This window comes from Cheilinus undulatus, linkage group 6 (genome assembly GCF_018320785.1).
Source record: "Cheilinus undulatus linkage group 6, ASM1832078v1, whole genome shotgun sequence".
NCBI classification, from domain to species: Eukaryota; Metazoa; Chordata; class Actinopteri; order Labriformes; family Labridae; genus Cheilinus; species Cheilinus undulatus.
Window position 1 is genome coordinate 37339562 of NC_054870.1, and position 16985 is coordinate 37356546.

The 16985-nt window shown below is 39.4% G+C and overlaps 1 protein-coding gene across 3 annotated transcripts in view; it reads left to right on the top strand.

Moving 5' to 3' along the window:
* The window catches only part of tp53bp2a (tumor protein p53 binding protein, 2a), a 43179-nt gene extending 31872 nt beyond the window's left edge, over positions 1-11307 (top strand). For all 3 annotated transcript variants that reach the window (XM_041789086.1, XM_041789087.1, XM_041789088.1), the window contains 9 exons: positions 3357-3479; positions 4289-4410; positions 4506-4914; positions 7039-7883; positions 8619-8756; positions 8927-9060; positions 10109-10275; positions 10368-10567; positions 10647-11307. In XM_041789086.1, the coding sequence (XP_041645020.1) occupies positions 3357-3479; positions 4289-4410; positions 4506-4914; positions 7039-7883; positions 8619-8756; positions 8927-9060; positions 10109-10275; positions 10368-10567; positions 10647-10688 (2180 nt within the window). In that variant the 3' untranslated portion in view covers positions 10689-11307. The remainder of the gene's footprint in view (positions 1-3356; positions 3480-4288; positions 4411-4505; positions 4915-7038; positions 7884-8618; positions 8757-8926; positions 9061-10108; positions 10276-10367; positions 10568-10646) is intronic.
* The last annotated feature ends 5678 nt before the right edge of the window (positions 11308-16985 follow it).

Consider the following 16985-nt stretch of genomic DNA (forward strand, 5'->3'; position numbering starts at 1 on the left):
TTTTTTTTCCTACCATGTTGTCAATATCTCTATCCTTCAAATAGTCTGAAGAGATTGTTTGGATGCATGTGTAAAAGCAGGATTAAAAAAAAGAAGAAAATCTTCTGAAAATTGGTTTGTCTTGTTACTCAGTGGAATTTTTTGTTTGTCATTTTTGGCTATCAATTATAACAATCACCTGGTTAGGGTGATGCATGTTTTATCAGTAATATCCACATTATTGAAAATATGACTACACTTCTGTGTTATTCATGGTTTTTAGTTGAGTGCTTGCGTTACCTCAAACATTTCCAACAGTATTCTTAATTTTCATAGTTGTAACATTAAATTTTTTGTCATGCCAGCTGCCACATCAGACAAATGTGATACTTGTGATGGACCCTGATTACTGTGACATCAGCTTTACGTTCTGTCCCCTTAGCCCCCATAATAATACACAAACACAACCCCCAGAGTCCTCACTCTGTAACATTGTGGCCATACTAGACATTTCCAAGTCAAGTAGACTTGGCTGCTCAGCTGCTGCTAAACGCTGCTAGTAGGGATGTAACTGTTCACAGTGGTAATGGTTTGGTTCGTTCCTCGGTTTTGAGGTCATTGTTCAGATTTATAATTCTAGATTTCCCTAACTTAGTATCATTATTTTTTTAAACTAACAATGGTACAGAAAAAGAAAAAAAAGAGGTAAAAAAAATATGCAAACTAAAAGGCAACATAGAAACAGCCTAATTTTTCCTGATTTTTGAAAATAAAGAATGTATACAAAGTAAAATGGGAATTAAAATACATTTCTTTTTTGAGAGATCTATCATATTTATAATTTAAGAAGTGTGCTGTGACACAGTTGTTATTATTAAAGCCAGTCAGACTTGTGTTTGTCTCTGAAGGACCACAGATTGGCTCATGTCAAAACAGGATGGGATGTTGAAAAGAAGTCTGAGCAGAGGGCTTAAATGCACGCCAAAAGTCAGTGTTTTCTACTGCTGCATGTCAGTGTATAGTCTCAAAAATGTGAAAGCCGCAGTCATGTCCTCGAACTGCTCTGCTTTTGCATCTAGAGGCTCAGAGCAGAGTCGGGAGGAGGAAGAATAGAGATACACCTATCACTTCTCTGCTGCTTTTGCTGCCAGAAGAAAACTTTTTTTCTTTGTTTTGTGAAGCCAGCTTCTTCCTCTTCTTGGTCCCATGTTTTTGTCTAATGGTATGGACGTATTTGTTGTATGATGACTTACACCGAACCATGACCCCCTAAACCATGATGGTTCGGGATGAATACAAATACCGTTACACCCCTAATATCAACACTTGGTCTCATCCTCTGGCACAAACCACAAGCTATCATTTGATCAAAGGGTTACTGAGTTAACACAGTGCCATGGACAAAGAAACAAATAACCACATTATTGTATGCACCGCACGTTCTGTCTGGAGAATATAAACCCTTTAACTTCTCAGTGTACTCACCCATGGTAGAAACAAACATCCCGAATTAGAACAGCAAATCATCTTCAGAAAGGCAAAGTCATCTTTTGTTTACATGCTATTCTCATGCAAACTGGTAGTTCTCTCATGATCTTATGATCTCTTGTCTCCAGCTGCTCAGGCCCGTGCTCTGCTGCACAGAAACGCACCGAGTTAGAGAGGGACACAGGCTGATGGTTAGAGCAAACTGCTGTGTGCCTAGAATATGGCACAGGATATGGAATTTGTGGGTTATCGTGTGAAATTAATCAGTGGAACAAAAGATTTCATAGGAAAGTCCTCATTTTTAAACAACAATTTAGATCCCCCAGACATAAATTTGACATACTATGAGTATGTCATGTTTAATGTTTCAAGTTTAATACTGTGAGTTCAAGAGACTGTAGAGTATGCTGCTGCTGCTGCTGCAGCATGGTCTGTAGCAACTTATGCTGTGTGTGGTGGAGGGTAACAAAGTCTGACCAAACTACTGATGGACCACAGCAACATTTAGATATGTTTTATACAGCCTCTACTCAGCTTCTGTCTTTTTTTTTTAAATTTCTATACTAACTCTCTCAGCCATAACTCAGTCCTACAGTGGGTGGTGAGCCAACAGTGCACTTTATAATATTAAAAATGAATGATCTGACACTAAAATAAGTCATTATAGAACAAGGGTGGAAGGGCTCCCATATTTTCCTATGTAAAGCACTTTACCTAAAGGATGTAAAGTTACATGCTTTCCTCTTTCTCTCTGTGTTGATGTTGCATGCAATCGTTTCTGCTGAGTTGATTTGCAGTATAAAAAGAGGAGAGTGAGATGGGAGGGGACGCAGCAGAAACTCCTCTTGTATACGTCGGTTTTCAGTTCCTCTGTCGTTGGGATGATGTGCATAGTATCAAGTGAGCTCCCTGAGGTTGTGAAGGCCTGTGTGTGGCCCTTCAGGGAGGCCTTTACCTGGGACAAACTAACAGCATGTCTGGAGTAAAGGGAGATCTAAGGCTACTTACTCTTTTTTGTCTTTCAAATGCATCTTCCTCAGAAGCCATGTTCTTGCTTAAGCCTCTGAAAGAACTGCGGGCTAAAAGAAAAGGTACACACTTCTGTTTGTGTGTTTGTGTGCGTGCTGCTCAGTGGCTTTCTTTCCATGTGTTTATTTTTCATGAGCGTTAATCTCATGGAAAACAGATAGTTCCATCATTTCTTGGCTGGATTTATGGTTCTTTCTTGCTTGTTGCTGTTTTGTTCAAGCGTGTTTGCTGAGCTTTCTCCTCAGTTGTTTGTTCTGCTGCTCTAAATGGGTCAGTGGGAACAAACACATAACCTTCTGTTGAACTGATGAGCTGTGTGGACTCTGACCAACAAAATTTGGTCTTTTTGCCTTAATCTGTGGTGGTGTATTTGCACAACATCCCTTAAAGTGGAGATTGCAACAGTATGATTCTTCAGGCACTGCGATGGAAGTCATCGTGCTCTTACTATCTGTGATATGAAGCAGATGTTGCCGGTTTTCATGGCTCTGCGGCTCATCGGACTGTGGATATCTGTGGATGTTTGTAGCTGCTGGCAGTGTCTCAATCAGTCAAACAAAACAGCAAAAGACTAACGAGAGGAAATGTTACAACATTGTTTAAAATCCCTTATGGTTTGCTGTGTGTGACAAATATATCACACAGTTCTGTGGACTGTGTGTTTACCTGGATAAATATTGGCTGAAGCTAGTTTTCTTTGTGTATTTGTGTTTTGTGTCACATTCCTGTCCATGTGAAATCTTATGCAACATGCAACAAGGTAAATATTTCCTCTGTTTTTTTTTTTGTTTTTTTTGTTTTGTTTCTTTTTTTTTTTTTACCTTTGTCCTCGATCACCCCTTCCCCTGCTGTAACCAAAGGTCTTCAGCCATCCAAGATGGCAGACTGGGGCTCTTTAGGACCAGAGTCCAACACCAACGGTCATGGTCCAGCTTCAACACTGCCACGAATGACCTCCCACTCTAACTCTAACACAGAACAAGGTAAATGACATGCACACATGCAGACATCACATGCACCAACAATACACTACTGAAACTGCACTCTATAGGTCATTTGCAGTCAGAATATCCAGTGAGCGCTAATGTCAGACGGTGGACAGGAAGTGGAAAGCAGTTAGGAATTAGTTGGAATGAAGGGAAGTTGGCACATTAAAGCCCAAAAAGGACCTACACTCTGCATTTACCATCAGAAAATTTCCACACCTGTTGCTTATGAGATCTAAACTTCACACGTTATGATTTGCTTTTGTGGGGAGAATTTGATATGACATATGAAGTAGTCCTGCAGACTTTCCTTTACATGTCTAGCCAGATGAAAGGAGGCAAGAGTCTTGTGCTGGGCTAAAGGCTTGCTGCACCCCTGTAACAGCATTTCTGATCTCATTTTGCCATAAAAATGCATTTAATGATAATGCTTATTTACAATCAAGCAGATAACCCTTGTGGGCAAGTGTATTACAATTAGATGATTGAACTTAAAAACCCCCATCATAAAATGTCTGGATCCAGAAGGTATTGGAGTTATATGAATTGAAAAAATCACATATGCCCTCTGGCTTCAGAGGCAAAAATTTGTAAAGAGATGGGCACCTGTAATGCTTCTGCTACTGCAGTATCATCCCTATTCTTGGTTATTATGTTTTTGGTAAAACCTTTTATTTGTTTATTTTATTTTTTGTTTTGTCTTCTTAAATTCTTCTATTGCTAACAACTTGTAACCTTGAAACTAGTGATTGTGTTTGGTTGGAAAAACTTAACCGATGACTTCTCATTCATATTGTCGTTGATAGATGATGCAGAACTAAAGAGGGACAGGAAGGTGCGTCCATTCTCCATGTTTGAGCCAATGGAGACTCCCGTCTCCTCCCTACGTAAAAACCAGAGCAGTGATGACCTGGTCAGGGATGCTCAGGTGAGAAGGAACAAGAAAATACACTGATGACATCTTTTTGGGAAAAGAAGTGCTGCGGCATCTTATTTTCTAACTCTGCTTCTTCATCTCTCCAGTCTGCTCCCAAGGCTCCAATCAAGGTGCCTCCTCCTGTCCCCACCAAACCCAAAGGCCCTGGAGTCCTGCCATACAGCAAACAAGGCCTGAACACAGGCACCTTCCCTAAAGCGAAGCCCCACAGTCAGCAGCCCCAAGCTACCCAAGGCCGTAATACTCTCCCTCCCTCACAAAGCCAGACACTCCCCCTACCCTCCAAACAGGACACTCCACCTGCAGCAACGGTACGGCCTTTCACCCCAGAGCTGCCCTCCTCCAAGGACACCAGCCTGAGTAAACCCCAGACCTTAGCGGCCAGCTCCATCTACTCCATGTACACTCAGCAGCCGGGCTCAGGGAAGCCTTTCCAGCCAGGTGTTCAGGGAGCTCTGAACAGGTCTCAGACCCGTAACAATGGATTTGTCAGTGGTAAGAAGAGTCAATCTTAGTTTTGTAGAATTTTTTGTAATTATTGTTCTTGATTTGACATGGAAAAGGTTAGCCTTTTTCTGTGTATTTCCTGAATATCAGACCCCAAAGTGGTCATCTGTCTGATACTGAAACATCCTGTTTTATCTTTTCCTTTAATTGATTTATTTTAATGCTCAGCCTAAAGATGTGGTAACATGGTACAAGATGGCAGGTCACCTCTTTCAGTGGAAGGATAAAGTTGTTGTTGAACATAAATCGACACAAAACAAATTAAACTAGAAGAGCACTCAGAGAGCGCAGACCTCCACCATTAGCCCTATCTCCCAATAGTACAGAATCCTTTAAAAAATCCCCGGATCCAGACGGTGATCTGGATCAGTCCCAAAATCTAATCAGTTCTTCCTTATGCCATTTCTGACATTTTTCTGAAAATGTCATCAAAATCTGTCCATGACTTTTTGAGTTATGTTGTTAACAAATGAACAAACAACGAAAAAACAAACAAAAAAAAACAAACAAACCCACCCGATCACATAACCTCCTTGGCGTAAGTAACAACAGCCATAACATACAAAAACTAAAGTGTATTTTCCCACACACATCTTTAAGGTTGCATCTAATCCACTGAGGTGTTTAGAGGTTTGAAAGAAATGAGTCGTGCTTGAGTTCAGAACAAGATTAAGCCTTATGTAACTTAAATACAACAGTTTAGATTTAAATAAAGGTGCTGTTGCATCCTGAGTCACTTTAGATAAGCTTACTTTAATAGAAAATGTATTTTCTCCTGTTCTCCCCAGTACATTCACAGGAAAATATTCACACACCACTGACCAGAGGCAGCAAGGGAGGCAGAACCATATGTTGCACCTTTTCTCTCTAAACATTATCTCAGACACGTGTACCTGCTGCTATTGAAGAGAATCAAGAAAGTGAAGTGAAGCACTTTTCTTAGCCCTAAAGATTTGAATGCAATCCACATAAATGACCATACAATGTTTATGTGGCTGTGAAATTTATTTATTTAAACTTTTTTCAACCAGGAAAACAACTCTGAAATCACAAATCTCTTTTCAAGAGTGTCCTGGCTAAGACGGGGAGTAGCATGGTTAATAAAGGTTCTGATAGAGAATGAGCAGCCAAACATTCAAGCATTATATGAGGTGCATGAATTCGTTTAAAACATGAAATATTTTAAAAGGGAAATATTTGTCAAAATTTAACTAGTCATAAAATATCAGGCAGAGGTTGCATCCTCCAAGACATTTAATTTCCTCTTTAAAGCCTACGGTGAGACCAGATCACAAGGGTTCAGATCTTTTTTGTAATTTATTAAAGTTAAAGGAGTACCCAACTTAAACACCTTTTTCTTGTTTCATTCTGACCTTTAGAACTAACAGTAAGAAACGATCCTGAAACCTATGCTTTCAAGTTCAAGAAGAATAGATAAGTGTTTTAGTCATAGGTAGACAAATGAGACCATTCAACATGTTCATACAACGAAGTGTGCTTAAAAGTTAGAGATGGCCCTCAAGGCTTCATGGTCCCTGATCCAGGTCATGCAAGCTTTGAGACATAGCCTGCATGTGCAGAATATCTCCATAGTCCTGCACAGACATGAAAGTGACAGTAACTACTAGTAGTCTAGTCCAATATGAGCCTTTATATGCCAATTATAATTATAGTAACTCGTCATGTCACTAATGTGTGTCATCCAGCAACAGGCTAAGAAATGGGTACAAGTCGCCTTTCCAGCCATGAAAATATGCTTTTTTTGTCCTGCATAATATTTTTTTCTCATAATGTTCAGTTTACACATAAATCACATCCTGGCTAACTCAGACAGCAGGGTGAAATATAGCTACAATGCATTTTAATGAGGGTATTTGCTTTGTTTATGGCTGCTTTGTTTTATGTCTTTATCTGTAAATAATGCTCTGTAACAGTTCTGTTTTTTTCCATTCAGCTTTTTTTTTTTTTTTATTACAGTGAAACTGACAACTCAAAGCAGGGCGAGGAGCACTGAATCAGGATTATTTTCAGTAAACTTCATAGATCTGTAGTAGTGGCGTTTCTTCTGTTTACATCACAGCCCTGACTCTCGTTTCCCCCTTTCATTTATAGTGTACGGTAAACCAGTGATCCCTAGTGGAGGCACACCACATCCAGAGAACCCTTACCTGGACCGCCGCTCCCCTGCCCCTGAAACTGAAGTAGACCACAGTGGAGGGAACTACACTGGTCCCAGCCCATCTGACGGCCCACAACCAGAAACTGAACGCATCCCCCGGCCCCTTAGCCCCACCAAGTTGCTCCCCTTCATTTCCAACCCCTACAGGCACCAGAGTGACGGTGACTTGGAAGCCCTGAGAAAGAAGCTCTACAATGCCCCGAGACCCCTGAAAAAGCGAAGCTCAATCACTGAACCAGAGGGTCCTGCAGGGCCCAACATCCAGAAACTCCTCTACCAGAAGACCACTCTGGCAGCTATGGAGACCACTGTGACTACACCAACCACTCCCACTTTTGCTGGTGAAGCTGAGAAGGCAGCAGAAGGGTCTGTCCCCACTGTTCTGAGTGGTACAGAGACCCACCAATCAGAGACAGGACAGGCTGTTGAGGGAGGTCAGCTCCCGTCTCACATCCCAGGTGCTAACACTCACGTTCCAGCCCCTCCTGAACCGACCAAACCAGTTTCATCCACCTTAGAGAGCGAGGACATTATCCCCCCTCCTCCACCATCTCACCCAGCCCCCAGGCCAGATGATGCTCTTTACCTGCCACCACCCCCCGCTGGCTTGGATGACACAATGCCCAACCTGCCTCCTCCACCTCCAGATGGATTCCTGGAGGAGTTCCCCCCCTACCCACCACCACCATACCCCAGTGGGGCTGAGCAGGACAGCTTGGGAGAGGACACCTTTAACATGAAGGCACCTGAGGTCACCGGCCAGGTCACTCTACCACCGGTATGATAATCTGCTGAATCCCTTTTATTAAGACTCTCCCTGTGGAATGAGATAAAGAGCTTTGGTCTCTGCAGTCCTGAGTCCACTGAAAATATTTCACTTATTTGCTTTTGTGCTGCTTTTTTCATTTAAACCCCCTTAAATTTTTGTTTGTTCAAGCCACGAGGGCAGGTCATGAGTTACAGTGAGTTTACACTATTTAATGACCTGCTGGCTAACACTAGTGACCTGTTCTGATGTTATATAATTAGATAATCCATATCAAGCTCTACCATTGTTTATGGAGAAGGTATGCCCAATTCTGCTTACAGTAAGCGGATTCCCACTACACTTAAATAGTTTATGTTTGAAATAAATAGCAGTTTACATGTGTTTGTAATTCAGCCTACAGTGAAACCATTTAAGAGGGTTTTATGCCAAAGAGGCAGATTTTACCCAAACCAATGAGAAATCAGAATTATGACCCATTTCCCCCCCTTTGGTTCCCTCCGTCTGTTACGTCCATTTGAGACTCATTTAATTGTATAATCCTGGTTTTAGAGAAGTGAATTTGCTGACAAACAGGATTAGCAATGCACTAAAAGCTAGAAAACAAGTCCCTCCTCTTCTCAGTATAGACTGAACACAATCAAAAGACAGCCAAACAGGCTTCAGGATGGGAATCTGCAGGCTGAAGCTTGAGTTATAAAATTGTTTTCACTGTTTTTAATTGCTCGATCATGATTCTGTCTTCAGGGAAAGAGGACCAACTTACGCAAGCCTGGCTCTGAGCGTATCGATCACAGCATGAGAGTGAAGTTTAACCCTCTGGCTCTGCTGTTGGACTCGTCTCTGGAGGGAGAGTTCGACCTGGTCCAGAGAATCATTTATGAAGTAAGACAGAACTTAATTTAGCAATTCCTAAACTTAATTTTCTTTCTGTGCTTCTATTTTTTAAATAACTTTGGCTGGAAATGCTTTTTATCAGTCATTACATTTCACAATTATGAGGTGCCAGAATGAAACTGACAGGGGCTACTTTAACTACTCTTGATATCTCACAGGTGGAGGATCCTAGTCAACCAAATGATGAAGGAATCACTGCTCTACACAACGCTGTCTGTGCTGGACACACTGAGATTGTCAAGTTTCTGGTTCAGTTTGGTGTCAATGTCAATGCTGCTGACAGCGACGGCTGGTGAGTTCTTTAAATTTATAAACATATTAGATGTCTTAATGCAACTCCCACATGTTGTCCAATGGTTAATTAGTCAAGTTTTAATTTCACTTGAGACTTTTTCCTCCCACAGTCATGAAAACAAGATATTATATATATTTTTTTTTACAATTACTGTGCTGCCTACATTATTGCATGTTTTGTCCAAATGTTTTGCCATGAATGGTACATGTTTCAATTGTTTATTTCTGTTTTTTTCCACAAGAATTTATTCATTTGTATTATTATTAAATTCAATTTTTTATGCATTTTTATCTTAGTGTTCAGAATGTTAAGGTGTGAGTGGTATTTAAGTTTAATGAAAGCCTGTGATGCAGATGTAAAATCATTGAGTAATAGTGTTTAATGATAGTGATCTTAGTACAAATCAACATAATCGTGATTATGATTTTTGACACAATCAAGCAGTCCTAAACACTGATGTTGGTTTAGAAGGCCTGGTTTGCAATCTCTATTCAATTTCATCCCAAAGGTGCTCGATGGGGCTGAGGTCAGGGCTCTATGAGGGTCAGTCAAGTTCTTCCACACCAAACTTAAAATAGAGTCCTTTTTTTGTGCATTTGGACACAGTCATGTTGGAATAGAAACTGTCCTTCCCCAAACTTTTGCCATAAAGTTGGGAGCATAGCATTGTCCATAATGTCTTGGTATGCTGAAGCATTAAGATTTCACAAACTGTCTTACTGCAAAGATGGCATCCATCACAGTACCATGCTTGAAGTCAGCGAGCTCTTCAGAACGACCCAATTGCTATCACAAATGTTGGCAAATGGAGACTGCATGGCTAGGTGTCTGATTTTATACACCTGTGGCAACAGGTCAAATTGAAACACCTGAATTCAATAATTAACAGGTGTAGCTAAATACTTCTGTTGATAAAGTGAAGCTACAAGCCTGCAACCAATCATCATAACCTCAGCTTTGAAACAGCAAATTAACAAACATGCATCAGCTTTTTGCTAAGAGCACACATTCCTGACCCTTTCTTCTCTTTCTATCTGTAACATAGGACACCTCTCCATTGTGCTGCATCCTGCAACAACGTGCAAGTTTGCAAGTTCCTCGTGGAGTCTGGTGCAGCTGTGTTTGCCATGACTTACAGCGACATGCAAACAGCAGCTGATAAATGTGAAGAGATGGAGGAGGGATACACTCAATGCTCTCAATTCCTCTATGGTCAGTGAAGGCTATTTAATCCTTTTATTTTTTACACCTTGTGCACTTTTTGTATTCTGGCGGTAATAAGGTCTCTGTCTTTTTGCTCTCAGGTGTTCAAGAGAAGATGGGCATCATGAACAGGGGTGTGGTCTATGGTCTATGGGACTATAACAGTGAAAACCCAGACGAGCTTTCGTTCCGTGAAGGAGACTGCATGACGATCCTCCGCAGAGAAGACGAGGACGAAATCGAATGGTGGTGGGCACGCATGGGTGACACTGAAGGTTACATTCCTCGCAACCTCCTTGGGGTGAGTCAGCAGTCTCTAAACTTTGATGTATTTGTACAAAAATGTACCTTATTTGACATTTTTTAAATGTTTCTCACAGCTCTACCCGAGGATAAAGCCGAGACAGAGAACGCTGGCTTGAAATACAAAGACCCCTGCACATTCCAGTCTGCTACACACGCAGAAACAGACACATGCACATGCTTTAACAGACTGGAGAACAGAAGGACACTGCTGAATGAAGAAAGAAGGACAGACCAAACAGAATGAAGGATCAACTATGAAATCTCCAGCACTTTTTATTCTGTAGCTCCAAGAGAGGGATTCTCTCTCACTTATCTTCCAGGCTGCACTGTGTACTGTGTACTTAAGACACTATTGGCATTGTTTTTCCTTTATTCCACTGCTTTTGTTGTTTTGTAATAATTGTCCAACACTCAGAAACTCACATGTTGGGATGTAAATGGAACAAGCAAAATTTTTATTGCAAGGATGTGTTTTTTACACTTCTGATTAGTGTTTTGAAACTTGTTCTATGGGCTACCAGTTACTCCCTAACACTTCTTTTTGCATCTCATGAAGTGGACTATGATGATGAAATACTTTGTTACCATGACAATCTGTGGGGGCTTGTTTCTCCTCACCTGTGCTGAGTGCCTACACCTCCATACAACTGCACTGGAGGTGTAACTTTTCAGTTGTGGCACCACTGTTCTGGCTAAAGAAATGAAATGATGTGTGGATAAACAGCTTTTAATTTATCTATTGCTGTTATTCTATGGTGTATGATACCCAAAAAGCCAGGCTGCTCTGGCACATGGTTGACATGCCATAGATACCGTGTATACATGTATTTCTATTACAGAAACTAGTGAAATGTTACTGTAGCAAAGATGTTAGGAACATTTTCAGACTCTTAAGAAGCTCTTCAACCAAGACAGACATTAAATGCAGTATGAATTCATTATTTTTTTACAGCCATTCCATGACAATACAGCAATGTAAGATGACATGCCTAATACCAGAAGCATTCACTTTTTGTAGTTTTCAGTTAAAAATTGACTATATTGTAAGGTCATTCAACAATTTCTATGTCAAAACAAAACCTAAAAAAGAAGGAACTCACACCTTGATATGTTATGGGTTCCCAAGGCTCAACTCATCCTGCAGATGTATTTATTTTTGTTACCTTTTTCTTTTGCCAGGGCTATAACCACAAATGTACTGTAGTATTTCAAAAATTTACAATAAAATACTTTGTACTAAGTTTATAAAAGACTTCTTGTTACTCACAACAAATTCTGTGTCCAATCCAGTTTCCTTACTCTGTTAAATGAGAAGACACTTCAGTAGTATTCAAACATGCATGCTCACTGCATTTTTACTGTATGTTTGCTGCCCTCTGCTGGACATGAGGTCTGATTTTCTCTATTAAGAAGAGGGGCGGGTATAAAACGGCATCATACTTCTTTCATAAGGCCAGGGTGAGTACAGTGGCCAATGAGGGCAACGAAAAATCGGAAATAGCCAAAACTCATTCATACATTTACACAGGAAGTCCATTCAACCCTTTAGATATCCCCACTGCATTACTCTATTTCAGTGTTATTTAACCCTTTTATACCATTCAAACTTGTTGCCTTTTAAAGTTGATATACTTTTTTAGCTCTTAAAGGTATTTTACATGTATTTTAATGACCAATTTAACCTTTTATTTCAGAAAAATATGTGAGGATGTGAGTGAAAATGGATTTGATAGCCAGGCTAGTCAGCATGATGGAGTCAGAGAATTCTTTTGGCACCATGTGTTTGAAGATGTCAGTAACTTTGTTTGGATCAGCAGGGATGTTCCTCTCAGCATAACCTAACCTTATAGACTGTATTCCCCACGTCTGTTCCTGAGCTGGATCTTGATCAGCTTCTCTTTGGAGAATGACCTCTCTACTGAAGCAGCTGTCAGTGGCATACACAGTATTTTCAGGAGCTTGGTCAGGGTTGGGAAGGGAACTTTATCATGTTTAATCAAATGAGAGGGCAATTTTGAGGGCACTTTACCACCTGTTGTTGACTGAAAGGGAATGCAAAAAGCGTATTTTGTCACCTGTGAGGCCAGCCTAGAGGGCATTTTTATGACATACAGTATATGGACAAAAGTATTTAGCCACACCTGTTGATTATTGAATTCAGGGATTTCAATCAGATGTTTTGCCACGGGTGTGGCAAACGTCTTGCAAGCTCCATTTCACAACATTTATGATACAAAAAGGGTCGTTCTGAAGAACTCATTGACTTCAAGCGCAGTACTGTTATGGATGTCACCTTTGCATAAGAGAGTTTGTAAAATTTCGTCCTTTTTCCATCATCAGCTGTAAGTGGTATTATATGAAGTGGAAGTGTATTGGAACAACAGCAACTCAGCCAAGTAAAATAACAGAGGCTAAGGTTCATGGTGTGTAAAAGTCACCAGCCCTCTGCTGATTCCATAGCTGAGGAGTTCACAACTTCCATTGGCATTAGTGTAAGGACAAAAACTGTGCAGCTGGAGCTTCATGGAATGGGTTTCTATGGCTCAGCCATTTCTTTGGGCAGGCCTGGTTGGTGTAGTACACCATGATCCATGTGCTGTGGTTTTTGCTGTCATCAATGTCTCACACTCATAGGTAGTTTTACCATCAGGCAAAGGTAGGCTATATTACCCGGGGCCTTGTGCTCTAGAGGGGCCTCATTTATTCTCATGGGTGAGCATTAAGTATATGCTTTACATCTTAAAATATGTGAAATGATTAAGATGTGTATTATGAAAGTAAAGGAGTTTGACTCCAAAAAAATAAGTCCGTGGGGAGGACTGCTCCCCCAACAGCGAGGTATAGAAGAAACCCCTAAATGGATTCATATCAAATTCAGACCAAATGGAGCTAGGTATAGAACCACTGCTTCTTTGCATCCAAAGGAGCCAGTTTAGATGGTTTGGGCATCTGATCAGGATGCTTTTCTGGTCATCTTAACCTGCTGCAGGTACTTTCTGATATTTGTTTTTTCAAAGTTGGGTATGTCCACTGGTTTTCTGGCTTTGCTACCTAAAGACAAACTAGCTTGCTGTTACACCACTTCCTCATGTACCCCTGTTGCCATGTCAACACTGCAAAGTGATGTCCCTCCCTCCGCTCCTCAGGCTCCAGTGACAATCCTCTGTAGCATCCCTGTGTGAGTTTCATGGGGTTAATAGAGCTAAATGTTTCATACACAACCTCAAACACGGCATAAATCCTCTGCTGAATTACAGTAAGAGGACATGTTGAGAGGCTGAATTCAACATCAGTGCTGCCCACTGAACACAGCCATCATTCATAATTGATAAATACATTTATAATTGATCAGAAAGTTCTGTATATAAATGACAAAAGAAAGTCATTCGTGTACTGACAGATAGCTTCTTCCCATCATAATCAAAGCTCTAGTTGATCTTTGCAGCACACTTATACAACCCTGTGTATGTGTGAAGACCTGCAGGGTGTAACTATGCACACAGAAGATCTGATGTATGTTGTTTCTGTTTCCTTGTGCAATATAATGACTTAAATCCCATGTATATCTCCTCTGGGTGTGATATGTCTTAGGGTTGGTCTCCTATGTAGAGACATGGGAGAATTATGGAGCCAGCTTTCCTCACGGGCACCTTTATTAAGTGCTGAGCCTCTGTGTACATAAAATCCACATTTACAATGACATAGCGCTGCTGCAACATATATCAAAACCTCTATAGAAATGAAACATACATTTTTTATTAGCAGGTCGGGAGGAGAGGAAGAGTGCAGCCCACTTGGTGCAAAAACTACACATGCATCTTTAGATAGTGACTCATATCCACTCTCTTAACTGTCCATTAATTTACCATTAAATCTGTATTGACTGATTTCCCAGCATTAACAACTTTTAGAAGACAAAACTGTCATATCAGGACCTTGTTATCTTAGCTGTGTTCCCATTCATGAATCTACAATAAACGTAGCAACATTCATTTGTGAACACCTGTTGAATGTAACTTCAGTAGTTTTCCATCTTAGGACAACTGTGCTTATCTGATAGTCAAATTTGAAAATTAAACATCTTTGGGGGCTTTAAATGCCTTTATTTGGAGAGGAGGAATGTGGATAGAGTTGGACACAGCGGTGAGAGTCAGAGATGTGTGGGTAAGGAGCCAAAGGCCAGACTTCAAACTGCACAACCTACATGGGGCACACCCCTATGCTATGGTAATCAGCAAGAATGGGTGATTACTCACTGAAACTCTGGGCCAGTCTCATTCAGCCATGACCTCTCTTGATCCAATCAACCTGCTGCTGTCTGTTTCTTTGTGACTGCTGCAACCCTCCTCCACCTCAGCCACTTCCATTATATCTCAACAGGGTCCAGGTCAAGCTCCTCCATGCATCCCGCATCCCTTCATCACTACTTGCAAGTCATCTCATCTGTGTCCAGGTCCATCTCCATCCCATCCTGCCTCCTTTCATTGCCACCTCTAAGTCATCGCATCAGTATCTGGGTCAAGCTACTTAGAAGTCCATTCCTCATCTTATCCTACTCCTTCTATCACCAACACCAGTGCCTGGACTCCATACGGGGTAACCTGTCCTACTGTCTACCACACTACCCATTAAGCTCATAAGATGTCTCTATGGAGTATATTCACCAAAGACATTTCATATTTTAAAACATTTCCAAACTAAAATAAATTGTTAATCTCATATTAAGTCTCCTCTGATTGAAAAAAATTAGAACATTGCTTAAAGAAAGTCTCCTGTGTATGCTCGAAATAAATGTTTCTTAACCTCTTAATATATGCAGACCCTTTACAATCACAAAAATATGGATGGGTGACCTGAAATTTCAAACTAATGCAGTAGCCTTAACTTATCCCAGAAACATTTGTACTATAAAACAATAATTTCAACAACTCTTTGAACTATATTAAAACAAATATGCCTAAATGAACAAAAAACGCTGACAAAAGTCTTTAGAGCTGATCAGCTATCCTTGTCCTATCACCTAAAAGTTTTGTCTAAATCAAGCAAATGTGAAAAATAGTGTCGAACCAGTTTCAACAAAATGTAATAGCCAATCCTCCTTGGAACGTGATTAAACCCTCCTTTTGACTGAAATTCACTGTTATGGCAAAGTCTCATGCATTGGAATAAAATAAAATCATGATATGAATAAATGGAAGCCAATTTCAACCACTTAAAAAAGAAAAAATGTAAAAGTTAGACAATTAAAAAATATGTGAAATCTAATCTAACACTGAAATTATGAGTTAAAAAGTCAAAATTATGAGATAAATTGTCATAATAATGAGATAAAAGGAATGATGAGAAAGGAAGTCATAATTATGAAATAAAAATAATGATAAGAAAGTTTGAAAACGAGTGTAAAAGTCAGATTTTACAGACAAAATTCATAATAAGGATACAAAAAGAGAAAATACTGAGAAAGCCATAAATATAAAATAGTCATAATTATAAGACTTTAAGTCAAAATTATTAGATTAGTAATTTTTGTGATAAAATATTTTCTCTTCTCATAATCATGACTCATAATTTTACTTTTTATTTTATAAATTTGACTTTTTATCTTATTATTTGATTTTTATCTAACAATTTTTATGTTTTATTTTATAACTTTGACTCTTTGTTTTATTAAAGATTTTCTATTTTATAACTTTATCTATCTAATAATTTTGACTTTTTATCTTATAATTATGATTTTTCCTTTTATGATTTTGACTGTTTTATAAATTTGACCCCATTTTATAATTTTGACTTACTATTACATAACTTTGACGTTTTATCTCATAATTTTGACTTTTTATTTTATAATTTTGACTCTTTATTTCATAAATTTGAGTGTTTATTTTGTGATTTTGACTCACTGTCTCCATTTTGACTTTTATCTAATTTTTAAGATCATCATTTTTTTGTTTCTATTTTATAATTTTGACTTTATTTCATAATTATGACTTACTATCTTATAATTTCTTGACTTTTATCTCAGATTTATGAATTAAAATATTTTAATTTCGACTGTTTATTTCATATTAGGACTTACTTTTTTCATTTCAATGTAAGATGTTTTTTAAATCCCTTACTTCTCTTTTTATCTTTTTAAGTGGTGGAAAATAGCAGCCATATGAATGCGTAAAGAAAGCTGAAATTCAAAAATTACACCTGGATCCACTCTACTAAAAATTACAAAAGAGATTAAATTTAAGTTTATAGTAAAGTAAAGGTTAAGGGTATAAATATGCAAAAACTAAGAAAGAACTGGCTTTCTGCAGCCAAAAATGTTTTCCCCCTTGTAACCGCCAGGTGTCAGTGTGGCGCCATCCTACACTTCAAACTGAACAGGTTGCCTCGTGCACCTTTTCCCACTTTGCCTGTTAAAC